Below are 23,723 nucleotides of genomic sequence, written 5' to 3'. Positions count from 1 at the left end.
TGAAGAGTTCGCAGACCCCTCCTTCCCGGCGTCAGACCGGATTCTGCTCCAGAAACAATGACTTTCTATTGCCCCTTGGGCCAACTTAGATCCTTTAGTAAGGCTCTTCATACCAGGTGCTGCCTCCGATCCAGCTTCATTTATTCATTCATCAGCATTACATTTTCTGAGTACCTCTCATGGGCCAGTTGCTAGACTTGGCATGGGGCATACAGGAGTGAACAAGACAGATGTGGTTGCTGCCTCAGGGAGCGAACATCTAGAGGGAGAGACAATGTTATTACCAAAGAAATATTCTTACTAGTAAACCAGGATGATTGTGTGGATGCTGTGCTGGAGTGGGAGTGGGAGCACGGGGCAGGGCCCTTCCCCTTAGCTGCTTGCCTGCCCCAGACAGCTTGGCTGGAGTGTGGCTCTTTTAGAACCACAACTCTCCCCCTACAGACCAGAGCCAGGCCCCTGTGCTCTTTCCTCAGAGGCTCTCTGCATTCAGGTCTGACTCTCTCCCGAGGTCTCATCTTTCCTGCTGGGAAGAGACTGGAGATAGAAAGGAAGGTGAAAACATACGTATTCCCTTGACTTCTTCAATGGTACGATACGTGCAGTGCAGCTCCACTCTTCGGAGGGGAGGAGGGGCTCCGTTCTGAGATGGCCCCATTGCAAGCCCTTGATGTTTCCTTGATGAAAGCCAGGGCCAGCGCCTTGAAGAGGCTGGATTGAGCGGACTCGGCTTGGGGGAAGGGCGTGGGGCCAACACTGATTTGCTGAGTTGAGCTTGTTATTAGAGAGCCCGGGAAGATTCATCAGCTTCAGGAATCAGAGTAGTGAGGGTGTCTCAGACACCAGGCCCGCCGCCCTGGGGCAGCAAAGCTCTGCCCACACAGTCTGCTTCAATCTGCTCGTACCTCATTTCTTCTTCTCCCGGAGATCAGTCTAAACAGCCCATAGGTCAAGGAAAAGTATCCCTGGAGAGTGCAGCCAAACCCCTACTTCCTGCCAGTCACTCTCTTGGCTTGGGTTTGAGTTTGCCAAATAGAGAATTTCAGGTCCTCATTCTGCAACTGGATTTCACAGTTCAGAAAATGAGTTGTCTTTTGCCTATCTGTTTATTCGTGTTTGAACTAGAACCCAACTTTCCTAGTATCCATGTTCCAATTTATTTAACAAGGGAGAGCGATTTACTGAAAAGGGTAAACAGATTACTCTTAACTAGTTATAGAGCCTTCTTGAATGGCCTAAAGGACAATTCTCTGAAGGAATGAATGAAAACAGGCCACACTCAGGATTGGGAGTGCAGACCCACATATTCTGTTCAAGGTGTTTTGCTAAAAGACTATAAGGGAATATAAGGATGGGAACATTTTTAGAAGGAGAGAATTACCAGAAGGAAGAAGTGGAACCACACCAAAGTCAAGGAAGTGGATTAGAAGATAATCAGATGGGAGCTCGCGTGTTGAAAATAAGTGTTGTGAGTGGCAACTCCCCAAGTGCACAGGGACATTTACACACTTGGGCACTCTGCTTTTCTCAGGATGCCAGTATCCCCCTCTCTTCTACCCCCTAGAATGGAGAGAAATCAGGACGTGACCACAGGGTTGTCAGTACTGAAAGCACACCCTGGCTCCTGTACCACCTCTTCAGAGGACATCCCAAGAGCCCATCTCAGCCGGGAGTCCTCACCAGGAAGAGAGGGCTTTGGGCTCCCTTTTTGCTTAAAATATAGAGTAGTGTCTCTGTTTCAGAAATAAATCTACTGTTCCAGAGAATAGGTTTGTTTCCATTCATTCATTCATTCATTCATCCCAGAGCCTTTACAGCAGTCCGGGCACTGTGGGACTCCCCAGAGAAACTGCCTTCTGAGAAGTCCAGTAAGATTTTTTTTTAGTTTTTAAAAAATACTGTTGAGGGGGAGTAATTAGGTTTTATTTATTTTTTTTTAATGGAGATACTGGGGATTGAACCCAGGATCTCGTGCCTGCTAGGCATGTACTCTACCACTGAGCTATATCCTCCTCTCTGCAGTAAGATATTTGGTTCTTTCCCCTTCATTTCTAAGCTCCTAGGTGCTAGAATGCTGTACTCACAGTCTAGTCACCTAGCCTGTGCGTGGCACCGAGTACGTTTGGGGAAGGAACGTTAGATGAATGAAGTCAGACTATTCTGTGGGTCTCCGCTGGTTACTAGCTGGTGTGGGCGCATATGCGCTTAAATTTTTATTATTTACGAAGAAAGTTTAAATTAAAAAAAAAAAAACACCAAGGCAGGAAAGAACTTTAACCATGAGTACCGGGACTGGAGCTACACGGGAGGACGCGGGCATACATACTGTACAGAACGAACATCACACACACACTCACGCGCGCGCACACACACACGCGCGCACACACACGCGCGCGCGCACACACACACACACACTCCACTCGCGCAGACATTCCTTCTTTTACGCTCCAGCTCGATCTTTTTACTCTTACTTCCCTTTCCCTCCTCTCCCAGATCAAGCGTTAATCTGTGAATCTCTGACCGCAAAAGAAGGGGAAAAAAAGGTGGGTGGGGGGATCCCGAAGTAGCAGAGCGAGGGAGGAGGAGGTGGAGAAAGGCGGGGAAGGAGGAGGAGGAGGAGCTCAGCGAACCAGAGTCAGAGGGACTGGTGGCTCCAGCGAGTGTGCAGCCCCGGGGGGAGCCGGCGCTCCAGGCTGGGAACCCGTCAGCCCGCCCACCCGCCTGGCGTCTTCGGCGCCTGCCCGCTCGCCGGCGCGCGCCCAGGGGCCTGCTACACCCGGAGCTGGGGCCGCCGCTCAGGGGCGCTCGGGCCAGGGGCGCCGCTCGGGACGAGCCGGCCGCGCCTCCAGGCTGGTCCCCCGCGCCCGCGCCGGGGATGCCGTTCTACAGGCGCACGGTGGTGCCCCAGCGCCTGTGCCCCCGCAACCCGCCGCAGCCGCTGACCGAGCTCCGCGACGTGAGCCACCTAGCCGCGCTCAGCCTGCTCCGGCAGCTCGCCAACCTCTGTGGCCACTCGCTGGCTCTGCTCGAGGACCTCGAGGGGCACCTGCTGGCCCTGGGGCGCCGCACCGACAGCCTGTTCCGGCGCACCGTGCGCCTCCGTCGCCGCCTTCCCTGCCGCCTGCTCGGCCCGGAGGACGACGAGGAAGAGCTAGGTAAGCCGCGCCCGGGCCGCCAGCGGTCCCGCGTGCACCCCGCCTCTGGGGGCGCCAGCCCGCGCCCGCTCTGCGCCCACCCCTCCCCCGCCCTCCCCATTCCTCTTCTCTCCTCCCTTCCCCTCCCTTCCCCTCGGGGAGAAGGGGATCCCATTTCCCTGACTCCACGCCCGCCGCTCTCCGGGTGGAACTTCCTGCTCCTGGACCCGGCCGCGCCGTCCCGAGTGGCCATGTGCCCTCGGGGTTCCCGGCCCTGGGGTTGGCGGCCGCCTTCGGGGGATCCGAGGGAGGAAGGCCGGGGGACCGGCGGGGGTCCCCGGGAGCCGCTGGGTCCGGGACGGCTTCGGCGCCGCCCCCAGGCCCGAGGCGTCCTCATCTTCGCGGCGTCGGGAACCAAATGGCCGCGCCGCTGGCGTCTTTGCTCCGGTTTAGGAGCTCGGGGCCACTTTAGGAAGCGCGCCGGAGCCGCGGGCCACCTACGCGGTGGCAGGAGCCTTGGCGGCCGTGCCTACTGAATTTAAAACTGTGCAACTTCGCGCTGGAGCGCGCTCGAGGCTCTCACTCAGAGGAGTGTCTGAGAGCCCGCCTGCCTACTTCTCCCCGCGAGTTCGGGGCCCGGTGCTCCAGGAGAGGCCGGAATGGGTAGCGGGGAGGAGAGATTCTCCCCGTCCGCTCCGGCTTCGCTGACCCCCTATCCGTAGGGTCTGGCTGCACAGACTTGCTCGAGAGAACCATTTAAAGCAACTGTCATCAGTTTTGTGATTCCTTTAGAAATCAGCCATGCTTGAGAAATCCAGGGGCGCCCTGGCTGAGCACGCAGGACCCGTGAGAGGACAGGAGGTCAGCGCGAGCCCTGGTACATTACTACTTTGGACCCCCACACTTTGAATGGGGACTCATCTCTCCAGGGAAATGCAGTGATCCCTTTGAGTGTGGGGCTTTTGCTGAAAGCGAGGGGACTGAATGTGCTGGAAATGTTGACCACAGCTGGCGCATGCCAGGTTCCAGGGCCAGTTGGCGCCACCAGAAAGTTAGGGGAAAGAAGGAGCAGTGTGGACAGGAAGTTTCAGATGGAGGCAGAATATGGCTCCCGGCGGACTTGTGATTGCGAGCCTCCAGCTGCCTTGGGAAAGAATTGCCTGGGTCAACCCCTCTTCATTGCAGACCTCACCTCTCTCCGACTCCTTCTGGGAGGATAGGAGTCAGAGGCCCTGGCACTCCTCTTCAAAAAACTCTCTGACCTCCGAGGTAGATGGTGGAGGTCACTGGTGGAGAAAATGAACTGAGTCCTGTGGGGAAAGGACGGTGGAAGACACAGATGACTGCCAGATGGAATGTAGTCATGGGACCAGAAGTCTCTGCATGGCAGGGGACCAGGAAAGCTGGAGCCTTAGGTCTGGTTAGTTGTCAGTTAATGAGAGGGTAAGAAGGTCATTGCTGATTTTTTTTTTCTGGGGTCCCACTGACTACCCGGATTAGCCTAGGAAAAATTTGATCAGTCAGCTTGGGGAGTCATTTTCAAAATCCCCACATAGCCTGCAGAGAGCCACCTACTGAGTTCAGCAGGGTAAATTAAGGACAGCGAAGAGGCTCTGCTTTTCCGATTTGCATCTTTCTGTCCACTGAATTGGTCAGCCCTTTCCATGTGAGGGAAGGCATGGCTTCACCAAGTCACCTTGGGACCAGACCAGTGGCTGGATTAGAAAGAGATGGCTCTTTGCAATGGATAACTTTTAAAAGAAGGGAGCAGTTCTTCGGATAAATTACATTGGGTTGGCCTCTTTGAAGTTTGCAAGAACTGGGAGCATGGCCCATATCTTTGGGGTGGCCACTTGCCTTTGAGAATGTGCACGTCTCTAGGCTCAGAGGCACTGCTGTGTCAATGGAACACAGCTTCCTTAATTTGGCAAGAAGATCTGGTTTTCCATTTTCTGGTCTAATGCCCTGCCCTAGACTCGCCTGGAGTTCCCACTGCACACTTTTCCCTTCAGGAGCTTTGATTGCGTAGCACTTAAATTAGACCTTCTCAGCAATGATCTGAGCATAAGTGCCAAATGCAAATGGAGTTGGGGAGTGTAATCAGTGCTCCATCTGGCCACCCCCTGGTCGCTCAGGCATAAGCTTCAACAAGGTATTCAGCAGGTTGGATATTATATTTTGACCCCCAAATAAATAATACCTTTCCCCTCACCATTGTCAGGGCTTGCCCTTTTCTTCTTCCCTATGTCTTTTCCTCCTAGCACTCCTACCCTGTTACCGATCATTTTGCTGGTGGTCAGCACTCCCAGTCAGCCTTTTGCCCTCTATATCCTCTATCTGGCTGGATTTCCCCCAGATTCTTCCTCTAGCTATTTCTTTGGCCATGGGGGCAGGAAAGAACTGGGAAGGAGGAAGAAAGTTTTGGAAGCAACACGGCCAGAGTGAATGACACCTGACAAGCCAGCAGCTTGTACCCTCCCTGCAGGGGATAGCTTGACTGCCACCCCTGGACTGAGTAATGAGAAGTCAGACTGGCCCATAGCCTTCAGACTTGCAGAGACGAGACTGCAAGCTGGGCCGGGCAGGGAGGCAGTCGGTGGGAGGAGGGGAGGACAGGGAGAAGAGAGGGAGAGAGATAGAGGAGGAGAAAGTTGATGCTAAAAGGAGCCAGAGGTGTTCCTCTCCACAATCAGGGGTCATGCCCCCACCATCTTCAAGGTTACCAGGGTGGGATGGGGCTGGGCTTGTTGCCTGGCAACACCCTCTCCTCCACTGAAGGCTGTTCTCTGGTAACTTGAACCCCTTTGAGATTGCCCCTGAAGGTCTTGTAACTGGCCTGGGGTGGGGGATGGGGGTTGGAAGGAGGAGAGGGCGGGCTACAGGACTGCACTGAAGCGCCTCTGGTTGTGGATCTGTGACTGTGGCCTCACCCTTGGCATCGCCCTGCCTATAACTTGTATTTTTGCTCGCATCTGGCTTTGAATGTGACCCATTTTATTGCCTTCGTGTCTGGGACTCTGTGCTCTTCATCTCAAGAATGGCATGGTAAAAGCCAGTGGGAAATAGCTCCATGCCTTCCGCCATATGCTGAGTCAATCCAAGCTTTCCAATTCCTCCCTCAGAGATTTATTTAATGCTTGTAGGTGCTTAGATGATAATTACGAAAGCAATCAGGCCATTGGCCTGGGAGTATTATATCTCCTGTGCAAGCAAGGAAGTCACTGAAGCACAGACAACACTAGGTATGTTTAATAACACTGGGGAACTATCATGTTACATTAGCCCATGAACTTGCTGTGGGAAAGATGCTCTGTTCCTCCTTGCAATGATTTTGGCTTGTATACAGCCAATTGGGTCAACCGTGGAAACTCCCTCTTCATCTTTATGTAGAATTAATGCCTTTTGATTTTCCAACTTGGTGGCAACTCTGGCTCCAAATTGGACAGGATAGCTGGTTTATTTATGTTTAAATCATAATTCCAGTGCAAGGGGAGATTGTCGTAAATCTATATAGAGATGAATAAATGAAAACGGCACCTCTAGACTGCAGCCAGCTTACTGTTAGATGAGGTGTGGTAGACCTTGAATCTGACCGTCACTGCTGTTGAGGGGGGTATGATCTGCTTGAGTTGGCTGGAGCAGGGGGCACTTGGGGGACTTGGAACAGGCACTGCGCCAGGGCTCACTTTTGTCTCTGTCCTACCTGTTAGCCCCAGAGACTGCTGGGACTGTGGCTTGACAGACGGGGTTGGGGAGCAAACCCATTTTCTTTTAAATACCATGAAATTCCTGGTCTGCTTCATGGTATTTCCATGTGTTGAAAACATCTTCCCTGGATGTTTAGACACCAAAACGTCCACTAGTATTTCCTCCTCGTTGGAAACAAGAAATTTAACCTTCTCCTTTTTTAGATACATGAACAGCAAAAGCGATAAAAGCATCAGGATGACAGGACTTAGAGTAATAGGAGAGGATTCAGGTGATGGCTCTTAGGCTCAGTTTTGATCTTTATGGAGTTGATTAGGGGTCAGTCAGGAGGAAGGGTGGCGAATTTGCATCATTTGTCCCTGTACTTCTCTGGTTTGGGTGGAGTCTGTGTATACTATGTAGCACCAAAAATTCAGTCATTAACCATTATGGGCGCCATGACACTTGGCTCCTGAGGCCCAGAAAAGGGAAGGGACTGATCCAAAGTCACCCAGCTGGCTCAAGACCTTTAGTAGCCCTAAGTGCTGAAAAGATTATAGTGCCCCTCCACTCGTAATTCCAAATGAAAGCAATACTAAACCTTCAAATAAAATGGTATTTTAAAAAGTTACTCAAAGCTCCACATGTACGTTGAAAACAAAATGGCCTCTTAATGGATTCATTCCTTCTCTCTGTCTTTTGTACTCCTGTTGTTGGTGGCCTAAGGTGTGTACTTAATCTGCCTGTTGGGAAATGTGGCACTGGTTATAGGTCACACAGCAGGTCAGCGGCAGGAGGCCTTGATCTAGAGGCCGGGCCTTCTGACATCCAAGTCAGTGCTTTGCCCTCTGCAGGGGACGCTAAGTTCAAAGTCAGTTGTTCATTGAGAGTCACTCCCGTGGAATTTTTTTTTTTTATTCTAGCTGGAACTGCTTCAGGATGAGGAATAAGTCCTGCTACCTTTGGGAACTGAGGAATGCTCTCGAGAATAGGCCTTCTGTGGTTTCTGCAGTTGGGACTTGGGGAGTGAGATGCAGGCAGAGGGTAGGAAGGAAGGTCAACTTTGCGTCGTGTAGATGCAACAGATGTGAGGCAACAGGCTCGCTCTTTTGTTGAAACAAAACAGTCTCTTTTAAGCTTTGAGTGGGAAATAGCTTTGGGAAAAGAATCTTCAGGTGGGAAGTGGTGGCTGGGCCAGTGACCCTGACACTGGCCTCTAAAGGTCACCTTTCCATTGCGTCTTTCCCTGCAATCCTTCTGCCATCTTTATACCTTCTATTCTCTCTAATAACGTTTAATCCAATTGTGGACACTCCTTGTCACATACCCACACCCTGACTATTTTCCATTATTACAGCAGAGCCTGGTTGGCATTTCTAAAGGCACTTTTATTAAAAACCAAGGGGGATGAGAAAGTAAAATGATTACCAAAAATGTATTTAGCATACATGTTTCCAAAGTATGCATTTATTAGTCTTCAAAGCTTAAGTAGCTTAACAGGCTTCCCAGCTTTGCTGTACCCTTCCCGAGGGCCTCAAATCACCTTTTTCTCAGATTATTACTTTCTATCCTTGAAGAGAGGGCACCAGTTTGTTTGGGTCCTGTCTCCTTCCCACATTGTACCCTTGTGCTGGGTGCTAGAGAACCAGAGGTAAATGAGACCCAGTCCCTTCCTTTGCAGAGCTCCCAGTCTGCAGGGGTGGGTGCCACCTCGTTTCCCATCACATCAGCACAGGGTGCCTGGGCATCCAGTCTTCAACTCTAGGTGGGAGAGAGCTGATAGCTAGAATCTGGACCGCTTAGGATTTTCCCATTCAGTCTGGCTTGGGGTCCAAGGATGGAATTTGGACTTTTGGAATCCACTATGGTAAAAAAAAAATTAAAAAATAAAAACCAAACAATGATAGAATGCTACTGTGAATTCAGCAATGCTTTTATGTGAACCTGTAGATTTAAAATTGATGACCTTCTCGTCACACGTAGGCAGAGTAGTGCTTCTTCAGTAGGTGAACAATGCTTAGCGGATCTGCAGACTCATGGACTTCCTGTGATAAGTCCTCTAGAGCTGTCTAGATGGCCCTCTGAAGTCTTCTACCCTCAGTCAGGAACCACTGGCCTAACCTTCCTGACTTGAGGTCTCAGCTCTTCCCTGCTCTGAAGAATTGCATGATTTCACACAGATAAGCCCTCATTGAAGTTTTCAAGTTAGAGGGCACAGGGTGGCAATATCTTTCTTATCCACTTTATTTATTTACTTTTCTTCCAGTTTTATTGAGATATAATTGACACACACCACTGCATAAGTTTAAGGTTTACAGGATGATGATTTGACTTATATACCACATCACGCAATGATTACCACAGTAAGTTTATGAACATCCATCATCTCATATGGATACAAAAGAAAAGAAAAAATATGTTTTCCTTGTGATGAGAACTCTTAGAGTTTATTCTCTTAACAACTCTCATATATAATATACAGCAGTGTTAATTATATTTATCGTGTTGTACATTACATCCCTAGTACTTGTCTATCTTATAATTGGAAGTTTGTATCTTTTGACCACCTTCATCCAATTCCCCCTCCCCTGACCCATCCCCTCTGGTAACCACAAATCCAGTCTCTTTTTCTGTGAGTTTGTTTTCTGAAGTGTAATTGACCTACAACACTATGTTAGTTCCTGGTGTACAATATAGTGATTCAGTATTCTATACATTACAAATTGACCACCATGGTATGTCTAGTTACAACCTGTCACCATACAAAGGTATTACATTATTTTGACCATATGTCCCATTTTATCTCCGTGACTCATTTATTTTGTAACTGGAAGTTTCTACATCTTAATCTCCCTCACCTATTTCACTCATCCCCCTACCCCCTCCCTTCTGGCAACCACCTGTTTGTTCTCTGTCTATGATTCTGTTTCTGTTTTGTGATATTTGTTCATTTGTTTTGTTTTTTAGATTCCACATTTAAGTAAAATCATATGGTATTTGTCTTTCTCTGTATGACTTATTTCACTAAGTATAAAACCCTCTAGGTCCATCCATGTTGTCACAGATGGCAAGATTTCATTCCTTTTTATGGCTGAGTGATATTCCATTATGTATATATACCACATCTTCTTTATCCAGTCATCTATCGATGGGCACTTAGTTTGCTTCCATATCTTGGCTATTGTAAGTAATGCTGCATTGAACATAGGAGTGCATATATCTTTTTGAATTAGTCTTTTCTTTTTCTTTGCAAAAATATCCAGAAGTGGAATTGCTGGATCATATGGTAGTTCTATTTTTAATGTTTTGAGGAATCTTCATAGGATGGCAATATCTTAATGGACAAGTCTACACTAATAATGCCATAAACAGGAGGTGTGTGGACTAAGTGTTTGCAGCAAGGTGCTTTGTGTGTGAGACAGACGGTCTGATTGTGCCCAAGACCAGGAGACTCCGTCCTTTAACTTGGAAGATTTGAGCGATCTCTGTCCTTCCCTCCTCCCTCCCTTCCCTTCCTCCCTCTCTCTCTTTCTAAAATGTAAAGATAAACAACAAGGACCCACTGTATAGCATAGGGAACTATATTCAGTTTCTTGTAATAACATATAATGGAAAAGAATCTGAAAAAAATATGTATGTGTATACATGTATAACTGAATCTCTTTGCTGTACACCTGAAAGTAACATTGTAAATAAACTACACTTCAATAAAAAACAAAATAAAAAATTAAAACATAAAATATAAGATCCTCAACAGAAAGTAAGCTTCTTGAGGGCAGAGATTTTTACCTGTTTCTACTGCCACATCTCCAGTCCCTAAAATAATGCATGGCACCTAATAGGCACTTAATAAATACCTATTAAGTTCAATCCCACCCTTCTTTCTAACCATCACACATCTATTGAGCCCCTGACTCTGGGCCTGGGCCTGTGCTGGCTCTCTGACGGTACAGAGCTGAGCTAGAATGCAACCCCACGGTCCAGCGGGGAGAGCCTGGAATCATCATACTGCTGTGGGGCACGACTGGGGGTCATTGGAAGGCAGATGAGGCTCACCCGACTCAGCCCGGAGGCTTGGAAAAGCTTTGGGGAGGATGTGGTGTCTGAGTTCTGAAGGATGATCTGGAGCTGGCCAACTGGAGAAGGAGGGGGAGGGAATTCCTGGCTCAGGAGGTAGCCTGTGTGGAGGCCCCCAGCCCCCAGATCCCTGAGAGGGCTAGTCTGGGGGAGGAACTAACTCAAATGATTCTGGAGGAGAGGGTGCAAGGCACCTCCTGACTCAGAATGAGCCCTCAGAGTGGAGGTGGGGTGGGGAGGCCCTAACATCCTGTTTGCTGACCAAGGAGCTGGATACTGGAGAGTCTGGGGGAGATTCAAATGAAGCTGTAATAGGAACTGCAGATGTTCTTGGTCTACGTTCAAGTTTTCATTATCCTTGGGCAGATGACACCCAGACGACTTTGGTCCCTCCCTGTTTTGCATAGCCAGGTCGTGGATCCCCCTAAGATGTCCAGGCCAGGAGAGGCTCCAGGCCACCACGAGATAGAATGAGAGAGAGAAGGCAAGAATCCACTTGCCTGTTCGTCCCGGCTGTGTGTCTCCAGTTGCAATCCAGGAGGAAATATATTATTCATGCCCTGCTTTTTTGTGAGTGGGGACATTTGAGGTTTGACTATATGTTTTATTTTATTTTATTTTTTGCTTTCTCAATAGCATAGATTCTTAGGAATGGTCTGTAATTCATCTAGGGGGAAAATAAAAAAAATTTTTTTTCCTTTGAAAAATGGACTCAAAGAGGAGATGAGTTTTAAAAATGATTCAGCTGTTTTTATTTTAAGTGAAATCATTTGCTTCTGAGAACAGTGTAATTAACTGCCTGGAAATTTATAGTCTGATTCCCCATATCTGCAGAATAGTCAGACTCATATTGTTCTCCCCAACCTGCAGGCCCTGAGGGGAGTGAGTTCTCCTCTATAGGGAGCTTGGGCTCTGCTCTCGTGAGGCCGCACATCACAGTTGTCAGCAATTCTAGTGATGTTGTTATATGCTCTTATGCCCCTTTGACCCAGTAATTCCATTTCCTTATGCTAAAGAAATAATCAGATGTTATGGGAAGAATGTTTGAGGATGCTCACTGAATCCCTTGGTTATTTATATTAACCAAAAAATGAAAACAACTTATTCAATAACATGGGTGTGGTTATGTAAATATTGACAGGTCTGTGTGACAGAATACTAGACAGCTAAGAAAAATCATGCTTGAAACAAATATATGAGGACCTGTGGACAGGCACAAAATAATGCTAAATGAAAACCCAGGTGTTAAATTACATGCACAACATTATCCAAAATAAAGCACACACATATAAAAAAGAAACTGGAGGGAGTGTATGTGCCAAAATGTTAACAATGGTTGTTATCTCAGAATGATAACGATGATAACAAATAACACAGATAGCAATAATTACTTTTATGAGATTATGGGACCAAGTGTTACTTTTTTCCTTGTACCTTTCTGTATTTTTCAAATTTTCCTAAATGAGCATGTATTACTTTTTAAAAAATTGAAGTATAGTTGATTTACAATGTTGTGTTAGTTTCAAGCATGCAGCAAAGAGATTTAGTTTTATATATATGTATTTTTTTCTCAGAGTCTTTTCCATTATAGGTTATTACAAGATACTGAATTTAGCTCCCTGTGCTATACAGCAGGTCCTTGTTGTTTATTTTATATACAGTAGTGTGTATCTGTTAATCCCAAACTCCTAATTTGGGGATTTTAATAAATAGAAAAAACAAACAGTAAATGACACGTTAAGGAAAAGAATCTTGGGATTTGGAAGCTGTGGATTTGTCTCACTTGCCCAGCACCTGAAAACCGACTCAGGTGTCTCAGAACCTCAGTCTCTCATCTGTAAAAAGGGGTTATTGCCTCCTAGTTCAGATTGTCATGAGGATCCAAAATAATGTATGGAAAATGCTGGGCACTTATGCCACAATCCTGCACACGATCGCTAAATACTAAGATGAAATTACACGAAACCTTTTGAAATCCCTGGATGGGGATACTGTCAAGATGAAGTTATAATAAGACTGTTTCCTAGACAGCTCCGAATCACAGCCATTCTTCCCTTTCGCAGACTATGTAAAGAATGCCCGCGTGCCCATGGAGGAGCCGCATCTAGCTTTTGAGGCTGTCAGCTCATCTCTCCCAACCCGAGGATTTTCCTTTCCCTTGACTCCTCCCTTCATTCTCCCCCACTGACATCTGTTCACTGCCTCGCCAACCAAGGGGAAAACATTCTTTGGAACTGAAGCCGAGGCACCATCGAGAGTCCTGGCAGCTCTGAGATGTTTCCTGTCACAGTGTCTGTGGTGCTGGCTGACCACAGGACCTGCCAGGCTTGGGACACCAAGGAGGAGCTTTAATGAAGCAGCAGAGGATGGATGCAGGTCACACAGCTAGGCAGTATCCCCTGCCTTAGGGGAGAGCCCTCGTCCAAATGTCCTGCTGGCTCTCTGTTCTCTTCTTGCATTGGGATGTCTTTGTGGCTCCTGGCATGGCTCTCCAGTTTTACAGAAGTGGCTTGGTTTATGGGTGAAGAAATACTTCCTTCTCACAAAAATTTTGGGGCCTCAGGATGTTGCAGTGATGTATTTGGCAGCTTGCCTGAGGGTCTAACTCTCCTCAGCATAGGTTTGGAGCCAGTAAGCCCTGACCTCCCAATCAGGCAGCCTCAAGTTCACGGGCACACCTTGGTAGTACCTAGAGCATGCCTGGACCACCAGGCAATTCAGTAATCTCCCTGAGTAGAATCTTTCACACTGCTTGTCTGGTTGCATTTTTCAGTTTTTAAAATTACAGCCAAAATATAGACCCTGGCTGCAAATTGGAATTACTTGGAGAGCTTAAAAAAGTTACAAATGCCATGGCCCCACCCCATACCACTAAAACCAGAACTGCTGAGGGATGAGGCCCAGGAACCAGAATTTTTAAAAGACCCCAGGTGATTCTAATGTACAGACGTAGGTGAGAACCACTGTTGTATAGATGTTTCAAACTGGAGGAGAGTGTCCAGATTTTCCCAAATATATTTGACCACATAATCCTTGAAAATTTATAATATATTTGTGGATAATGAGCATGAACTCTAACACAGGCTTACATTAAAGTAAGTGACCCCAAAAATGGTCTCACAGATGAATTCATTGTAAGCAGTAATAATGCCAAGTTAGACAACACACTTTTTAAAATTTATAAGAGAACAAAGGAGATTAGAAGAAGGAAGCCATTTTACTGATAAAAAGGAATAAATATATGTTAAGGTGAAATAAAGCATCTTTTATTTTATATTGTTTTGGTTATAACATGTCATCAACAACCACTAACATTTTAAAGGAGAACAGTATTTTTGTTTTCTTGTGTCATAACCACTTAATATCACATGTGATGTGACTGGGTTGGGTCCCTACATCAAGTCAACATCAATTTACCTCTCTTTGCAAAAGAATATAAAGATTCCACTATGCACAGGGTTGTTGGAGTGCAGGGAAGAGGAAGGAAACTTCCACTTTGTAATATTTGGTATTCCAAATTAGGCTATGCCAGAAATCATAAATAGAAGTTGAAATCGTTGCCTCTGAATCAACGTCTAGATTGGACTCCGTGCTTTCCTGAATTCTCTCATTTTGTGCCGGTAGATTATTGTGTTAATGATAGTGCAGAACAGTGAGAAAAACTGTATAGATGCGTTTAGTATTTTTACACCCATATCTACTTCAACAAAGGCAATTTAGAAGGAAAAGCATTTATCTCTTTTTTCCCCCTTCACGATCCCAGTAGAAATAGAGTTTTAGAATGTGGATCTAAGCCAGCAGCTGCCCAGCGGAAGGATGAGGAGCAGTCTAAAAGAATCTCTAGGATCGGTGGTTGGACTGACTTCGAGTGAAGAACCTCTCCTGTGGCTATTTTGGGGTCCTGAGACATCCACCTAGGTGGCCTATCATCAGCCCCTGAGAAATGCTGGGACAAGGGTGATAAGGGAAAAGGGGAGACTCTAGGGGGTCACTTCTTGTATCCCCTCTCCCTGCTGTGATCAGAGGGAAGACATACTAAAGGCAAACCCTCTAGTTTGTGTGTCCAAATTGACACCGATGACAAACTGGGCATCAAGAAGAGACAGAAGAATCCTTAGAGGAATCTATTTAAGAAGACTGAGAAGTGGGTTTTCAGGAAGAGTTCTACTCAAAATGGTGAAAATTAAAGAAATGATTCAGGATGAAATAGTGGGGGAAGCATCCAGCTCCAGGAAAACTTTGCTATTAAGAGAGACTCATATCTTGAGGCTTCTGTATAGCTGAGTCTCACTGTATTCCAATTTCTAGCCCGTTTTACCTCTTGGAATAACGAGTTATGTAAGTTTACTCCCCATTGTGAAATAGCTCAGTGGAACCTTTCCCCCCATAATTCCAAATTAATTAAGACGGTAGATTTAGGAAGCAAATGTTAATGACTTGCACGGAGGCTTTACCTTTTGTGCCTGTAGTTTCAAATCTATCTGCTGCACGTGGGGAGGAGGTGGTGAGGGAAGGGAAGGAGACAGCGAAGGGGAGGACTCCTTCCATTCCAGTAAACATGTACTGAACTCCTGTTAGATGCCAGGGGGAGCTAGTAGCATACCTAGCAAATAGGTGTCCCCTCCAGGTAGAGGGGTTGCAAAAAGGGTGCCTCCCCTGGATGTGCCAACGAGGAAAACCCACCCCTTTGGGTGAAACCTTTAGACAAAGGCACATTCTTTGAGCACAGCAGTTAGAAAGTCACTTGTCCTGGTCATAACTATTTTAAAATAGTGCATTCTCTGGGTGGACCAATTTGGAAAAGTCACCCTCTCTGGGCATAATAAATAAAGGTGCCCCTTCTTCTGTGTGCAGTCAGACAGGGCGTTGGGCTTGGCTGAATTTGGTCCCCAACTTGAGACCCCTTGGCAGGGTGCCCTTGTAGGAATACAACTTGCACAATTGTACAGGAGGTCTGATAGTGCCCGGGCCCGGGCCAGGTGGCAGGCATACAGATATTTGTAAGAGCTAGACTTTGTTCTTTAGGAATTTATAGAACGACCCCCCCACTCTCTTTAACTCACCCCATCCGCTGCCAGCTCCACCCATGCTGCCTCCCGCCTGGCAGAGATTCTCCTGATGGTGACAAAACATCTACCCTCCAGATGCATGGGCGGTCGTCTGCTGTTGGAGGGGGCCGTGCGGCTCCTGTCTGCGGCTCCAGGCTAAATGTCTACTTTCTCTGATGAACAACTAGAACTAATTGTTCATTGGGAGGGCTCGGTACTTCTGGGTTCTAGGTGGGAACATGTGGACATCATTTCTTTATTATCTGTCCTAAAACTTTGTTGGATCCTGTTTTGATGTGTTTTGAAATGGTGAGTTTCTGCATAGCTGAGATATTTTTCACCTTTAATTTTCATGTTCTTTAATAAAGGAAAGCAGTTTATCTCTAATCCGGAGATTTAGAGCTAGTTTCAAGGGCTAATTCCTACCTAAGTCATTGTACTAAAACTGTGCCAGGCCCTGTGCCAGGTATTGGTGACACTGAATTGATAAGACCTACCTTTTGCCCTTGAGTCTTTTTTAAATTGAAGTATAGTTGATTTACAATGTCGTGTTAGTCTCAAGTGTACAGCAAAGCAATTCAGTAATCAATCAATCAATCAATCAATCAATCTATCTGTCTGTCTGTCTGTCTGTCTATCTATCTCTCTATCTTTCTATCTATTCCTTTTTAGGGTCTTTTCCATTATAGATAATTGCAAGTAGTGAATATAGTTCCCTGTGCTGTACAGTAGATCCTTGTCACTTATCTATTTTGTATATTAGTAGTGTGTATCTGCTAATTCCAAACTCCTAATTTATCCCTCTCCCACCTTTCCTCTTTGGTAACCATAAGTTTTTCTATGTCTGTGAGTCTTGTTTCTGTTTTGTAAATAAGATAGTTCATTAGTATCTTTTTTCAGATTCCACATATAAGTGATATCATAAGATATTTGTCTTTCTCTGTCTGACTTACTTCATTTTTGATGATCATCTCTAGGTCCATCCATGTTGCTGCAAATGGCATTACTCCATTATTTTTATGGCTGAGTAGTAGTCCATTGTATAAATATACCACATCTTTATCCATTCATCTGTCATTGGACACTTAGGTCGCTTCCATGTCTTGGCTATTGTAAATAGTGCTACTGTGAACATTGCAGTACATGTATCTTTTTGAGTTAGCGTTTTCTCCAGATACATGCCCAGGAGTGGGATTGCTGGATCATATAGTTTCATAAGGAACCTTCATGAGTCTTAATCTTTAGTTGGGAAGACAGTATGGAGGGAAATGACCCCACTGCAGGCTGCTGGGTTTTAGGTAAAAAGCATAGAGCACAGAGGCAAGGAAGGCTTCCATAACCTTTTCATCTGTTGTCTTCCTGAAAACTCCTAACCACTCATCCAGACTCCCACTCAGACAGTCCCTCCTCTTTGCAGCCTCCTCCAACTCTCTCTGCTTATTCCTGCTGTGCTTTGTTCACTTTTGCAACCCTTGGTTCCTCCATGTGGCCCAACTTGGGAGAAGATAGTTGAGGCAGAGACTGCCAAATATGTACTGAAACTTCTTGAATTAATTTGTTTTGTTGAAGTATAGTTGGTTTACGATGTGTTAATTTCTGGTGTACAGCATAATGTTTCAGTCATACACACACACATATATTCGTTTTCGCATTCTTTTTCATTATAGGCTATTACAAGATATTGAATAAAGTTCCCTGTGCTACACAGTATAAACTTATTGTTTATTTTATATATAGAAGTTAGTATCTGTAAATCCTGAACTCCCAATTTATCCCCTCCCATCCCCTTTCCCCCTTGGTAACCATAAGTTTGTTTTCTGTGTCTGAGTCTATTTCTGTTTTGTGAATCAGTTCATTTGTGTCATTTTTTAAGATCTTGAATTCATTTTTATTTCCTTTCCTTTACCACCTCTTGAAAGTAACATGACCTTCTTTGAAACTTGGAAGAACAGCCTGGCCATTCCTGGCCCCAAAATGAACTGGAAGCTAGAAGTTAGCATTCTCGCCTGAGAAGAGCAAAAGTCTGTTTTAAAGGTGGTGGGGATTTGGAAATAAGATAGAACTACTGTGGCCCTTCAGATCCTGATAAGCTCAGATGAGTTTGAAGGGTTTCCTCTACCCCAAGGGAAATCAGAGTTACATTAGGTGGTTGTGGGCTAGTGACAGGCCTTTAGAGATAGAAGTAGCCCTGGTTATGAGCCTGGCTTCTTTTGCTTATTTTGCCAAGGGATAATGCCCAATTTCAGTATTTGCTAATGGGGGTAATTTCAGTGCTGAGCCTGTTTTCTCTTTGTTGGGAGGACCAAATGAAATCCCATGTGGAAAAGGCTTTGTAAACCAAAAAATCACCCCCAAAATGTTATGTATTATCATCCTTGAGAACAAGGACAGTGGCTGACTCATCCCTCTTTCCCCAGCATCTAGTTAGGAAGGCAGCACACCGCAAATGTTTGTTGAATGACTAAGTGACCTAGCAAGAGATAGGTATTTGCATTTCTTTTTTTTCCCTAGAACTCTACCTTTAATACCAATAATAATAATAACTTTAATGATAATTTCCCTAATTATAAAAATAATACATGTTTAATGCAGAAAACTTGGAAGTATAGAAAGCACAAAGGAAAAACAAAACAAAAATCATTCTTGGTATCAACCAGAGATAAGACTTGACTACATGCTGAGGTATACTCTTTCAATATTTTTTCTGATGAATGTTTCATTTTTGTTTTGTAAGAAAAAGTTATCTCAATGCATCTACCCTTTTATGGCCCTTTTCAAATTAGTGTATCATTTAAGAATGTCTATATCATATAAATCATATATCTGAAAGGGGTTACCATCCAGAATATATAAAGAACTCCCACAACTCATCAAACAAAGCAAAACCTGTTTATATTTCTTTATACCTTTCCATATTATCTAATAAATATGCTATACTAGTTAATGCTTACCCTTACCTATTTTGTAATCTCTGCCATTACCAACACTCTGAAGCTTATAATACGCAAGAGATGGTTTACTGACTCCTAGATATTTTGGTCTGCAATTAGGCTGTACCACTGCCAAATTGACAGTGGTGCATGGGCTGTGACTTTTTCCTTAAGGGCTTAGGTCTCCCACTAGACTCATCAAGGGTGGGGGTTGTTTTCTCCCAGTGTCTTGGGATCCACTAGTTGCTCAATACATCTTTGCTGACAAACAAACAAGGAGAGCGAGTAGCATATTGTTTTTGCACTTCTGTTTGGCCTCAGATCAATTCCAGATGGAAAGTGACAGCTGTCACAGCTAGATTACCCTACCTTACTTTTTAAAGAAATTGAAGTATAGTCAGTTACTATGTATCAATTTCTGGTATATAGCATAATGTCCCAGTCATGCATATATACCCCGCCTTACTTTTGCACTAAGTGGATCCCCCTCTTTTTTTTTAAATTGAAGAAACTTTGGACAAAAAAGCCATGACTTTTGTTATTATTTTAAGAGCTTACCATGTACCTGGAAATATCTGAATCGTTAACTCATTTATTCCTCACCACGATTCCATGAGATAGCTACCATTATTATCCCCATTTTCTTGATGAAGAAACAGGCTCAGAGAAGAGTACATAATTTGAGAATTGTGGAGTAAGTCAAGAATGGATAATGGGAACCCTCGTGCATGTTCTCAGTTGTGCATGTTCTCAGTTGCAATGAATGGGGAGTAGGCTGTACTGCAAGTGAGGAGGAAAGGAATGTGTTTCTACCATCATCAAAGAGGAGCCTAGGTTGGAGAAAGAGCAGATGGAGGATGTTCTAGTGGGACTCGGGAGATTCAGCAGGACTATATCTGGTGGGACTAAAAAGATAATGAAAATTTTGGAGGTGAGACAGGAAGAGAAAATAGGAAATTGACATTTTATCTGGGAAATTAGCTGGCATTTTTGCATTTCTTTCTAATTTGTGAAGCACTTTTATGTATGTTATCTCATACAGTCCTCGTGACAGCCCTGTGAGTTATTACTTCTATTCTTAAATGCAAAAATATAGATCAGAGACATTATAACTGACTTGCCCATGGTGGCAAGTGGGAAGGTTATGAAAACCAAGAAACCATTCATTCATTCATTCAGTAAACATGTACTGAGCACCTACTCTGTACCAGGAACTGTTTTAGGTGCTAGAGATACAGCAGTGAATAAGACAGGCAAAATGCTTTGTCCTCTTGGTGCTTACAAGCTAGATTAACTATGGTTTATTTCTTTTAAGTTATTCCTTCTCAAGTAATGGATATTGGTTTTGGTTTTCAACCTTGGCTGTGTTTTAGAATCATCTGGCACATTTTGAAAAAAACACTGATGCCTGGGCCCCACTCCAGACTAGTTAAATCAGAATTCCTGGGGGTGAAGCCCAGCCATCAGATGCATGTGTGTGTGTGTGTGTGTGTGTGTGTGTCTTAAACCTGCTCCAGGGGGTTTTAGTGTGCAGTCAAGCTTGAGAAACACTGGTTTAGAGCAGTCTCAACCTTGGCTTCTCATTAGAATCACCTTGGGAACTTAAAAATATGTATACCAATGCCTGGGCCTCCCCTCTGAGGTGAATAAAATTAAAATCTCAGTGGTTGTGTCCAGACATTTGTATTTGTATTTGTATTTTATTTTTTAAATTGCAGTATAGTCGATTTATAATATTGTGTTAGTTTCCAGTGTATAGCAAAGTGATTTGGTTATACATATATATGTATATATCTATATTTTTTATTCTTTTCCTGTATAGTTTATTACAAGATATTGAATATAGTTCCCTGTGCTATACAGTAAATCTTTGGACTCATCTATTTTATACATAGTAGTGTGCATCTGCTAATCGCATACTTCCAAGTTATCACCTTGCCCCTCCCTTTTTGGTAACCAGAAGTTTGTTTTCTACAGACGTTAGTATTTTCATTTTTTAATTTTTTCTGGAGGTGGAGATAATTAGGTATTTATTTATTTATTTATTTATTTATTTATTTATTTATTTAAATGGAGGTACTGGGGATTGAACCCAGGACCTCGTGCATGCTAAGCATGTGCTGTACCATGGAGCTATACCTTCCCCTCCATTCATATTTTTAAATGTGTCTCCTCAAATGATGCCACTCAGTTCAGGGTGTGGGGTTTGCATGAAGCACTCAGGACAGAGAACAACTTAACCCCATGATCTCAGGCAATACCCCTTACCTCTCAAGTATTTGGCCCTTGGTCTTTCATTCTTGCAATAAGTAATTGTTGAACACCTACTATATCCCTGCCGAGTCCCTTCCTTTTCCTGGGTCCCGATTCCTCCCTCTGTATAGTGACAGACTTGGACATCGTAAGGCTTATGGCAGTTTAGTCTATAATTCTACAAGGGAGATTGGCCTGAGAATGTTAATGGCTCAGAGGACCCACTCTTGGAGACCTAGGTTAAATTATACATCCTCTTGACAGCAGTCTACATTACATTATGAGAAACAAAATTCATAAGAACCCCAAAATGTGAGGGCAAGTCTTTCTCACACTAAGCAGGAGCAGATTGACCCTTCTTTCCTTCGTCTTGTTCACCACCATGCTGACCACCGGGTAGGCGACACAGATGGGCATACGAGGGCAAGATCAGAGGGGACAACTCAACAAGATCAGACTGAAAGTCAATCGGAGGGAAGAAGGAAGAAAAATGTGTACCTTGCAGATCAAAAGCACCTGGAGACAGCAGAAAGTGAGCTCGAGGAAGGCAGCTTACCCCTTGGCCTAATTCTCTTTGCATCTGTAATTGGTCTGCTCTGTCAGAAGAAAGATGATAATGCTTGCTGTTGAAAGGCAACATAGTTAGCATAGTGGTTAAGTGCATGGACCCTGAGACCACCCTCCCCGGGTCTGAGCCCTCACTCTGCTATTTGCTCTCTTTATGACCCTGGATAAGTAGCCTGGCATCTCTTTGCATTACTTTCCCAATCTGTAAATTTGGGATCCTTATAATAATACCTACTTCATAGGCATGTCATGAAGATTACAAGCCTGACACATAGTAAATACTGTTACACAAAAGGTATAAAGAATAATTTTGAGTTAAATGTCGAGCACTCAACTTGTAATTTGCTCCCTAATCTTTCCTTTACATGAAATAGGCAACATTTTTCCAATCTTATAAGTGAAGACATCAAGGCATAGAAATGTCACTTGCTAAAAAAAAATTGACCTAGTTAGTAAGTTGTAGAGCCAGGATCTGACCCCAGGGGGATTGGTTCCTTAGTGCCCACTCAACCACAGGATTTTACTGAGTAATGACACAAGCCTTTGTCTACGTCTTGAGGCCCCTCTGATAAAAGCTGGGCCTGGGAATGCTTCAAAGGATGAGAACCTGGGTTCTGCTTAGAAGAGTTTACATTGTGGTTGGAGACAGCAGACATATAAATTTAAGAAGGTTACACTAAAAGGCTCATCATGCTTGGTGCCAAGGGCATTCAGAGAGTGGACAGTGACAGCTTTGTCATGATGCCTGGCTTTGGACTGGGTCCTTGACAGACACAGGGAGGGTGTTCTGGACAGAGGGAGCTGTATGAACAAAGGCAAGGAGCTAGGGTGGTGGATGGCATTTGGGGGGTTGGGGAAAGCACCTTTTCTCCTCTACCACATTGTAGGGAATCCTTGGGAAGCCCCTCAAACTCAGTGCCAAGGTCAGGAGTGCCTAGTGCTACTGGGCTTCTTTCTGGGGATGTCATGGAAACAGATAGTCCAGAAGCACGTAAACTCAGGCTGTTGTAGCTGGACAGGCCATCAGAAGACCATCCAGTCCAAACCCTTCATAGCCAGATGGGGAAACTGAGGCCCAGAGGGGTGAAAGGATCAGCCGCAGCAAGCCAGCCAGCAGCAAACTGTGGTCAGCTTTGTCAAGCTGATCTTTCTGTGGCACAGCGATGCAGAAGAGAGCCTGGGCCATTTACTGGCGACATCATTTGGTAGCACCAGAGTCTACTCCTGCAGTATCCAGAAGTCATCTTCAGAACTTGCTTCCAAGTCTTCTGCTTCATTCAGTTTCCTGTATGGTTATAGACTAAGACTTGAACACAAGGCTTGGCAGACCTAGCAAGGAGGCACCACATGGCAGGTTGAGAGGAAGACAGGGGTGGGACCTAATGTGAGAGCCACCCTCTAGGACTCATTCGTGTTCTTAATCTTCCACAAAATATTATTTTTAAATACATTAGATAAAATAGATAGACTTACAAAGGAAAGCAATGCTACTGAAATACAGTTATCAAAGTATTTTTTTAAATTTTGATATGGTAATATATGTGTTTCTTTGCTAATACATTTTAAGTGACAAGATCTAACAGCCGGTCTAATAATTACTATAATTTTAAATGCGTGTAAGTGAAATTTCGAGATGCCTGCAGCAACTGTCACATGATACACAAATCTCTGTGATTTCTAAGACTGATAAAATCACAGGTACTGCTCACACTTCTGTGGTATGTTGCCAACACATCGTTTCAATTAGAGTTTAGTGGAAATAGAGGTAATTTTTTTTGCAGGCCTCCTGAACTCTCTTCATGTAACTCTCGGGGGTCTGTAGACTCCAGGTTAAGACTCCCTGCCCTAAGGCAAAGCGGATGCTGGAGAACCAGCCTAGCAAGGGATCTTAATCCTGCTCTAGAAATTGACTCAGAGGAGGGAACTGACTGCCCTGAAACTACATTCAAGATTGTACGTAAGGGGGGAGCATATAGCTCAAGTGGTAGAGTGCATGCTTAGCATGCAGGAGGTCCTGGGTTCAATCC

The 23,723-nt window shown here is 44.9% G+C and overlaps 1 protein-coding gene across 4 annotated transcripts in view; it reads left to right on the top strand.

The window, feature by feature from the left end:
• The first annotated feature begins 250 nt into the window (after positions 1-250).
• The window catches only part of NHSL2 (NHS like 2), a 268,211-nt gene continuing 244,738 nt past the window's right edge, over positions 251-23,723 (top strand). For all 4 annotated transcript variants that reach the window (XM_074359350.1, XM_074359348.1, XM_074359349.1 and 1 more), the window contains exon 1: positions 251-3,155. In XM_074359350.1, the coding sequence (XP_074215451.1) occupies positions 2,876-3,155 (280 nt within the window). In that variant the 5' untranslated portion in view covers positions 251-2,875. The remainder of the gene's footprint in view (positions 3,156-23,723) is intronic.

This window comes from Camelus bactrianus, chromosome X (genome assembly GCF_048773025.1).
Source record: "Camelus bactrianus isolate YW-2024 breed Bactrian camel chromosome X, ASM4877302v1, whole genome shotgun sequence".
NCBI classification, from domain to species: domain Eukaryota; kingdom Metazoa; phylum Chordata; class Mammalia; order Artiodactyla; family Camelidae; genus Camelus; species Camelus bactrianus.
The sequence above is the reverse complement of the archived record's forward strand: the minus strand, read 5'-3'. Positions and strand labels throughout refer to the sequence as shown.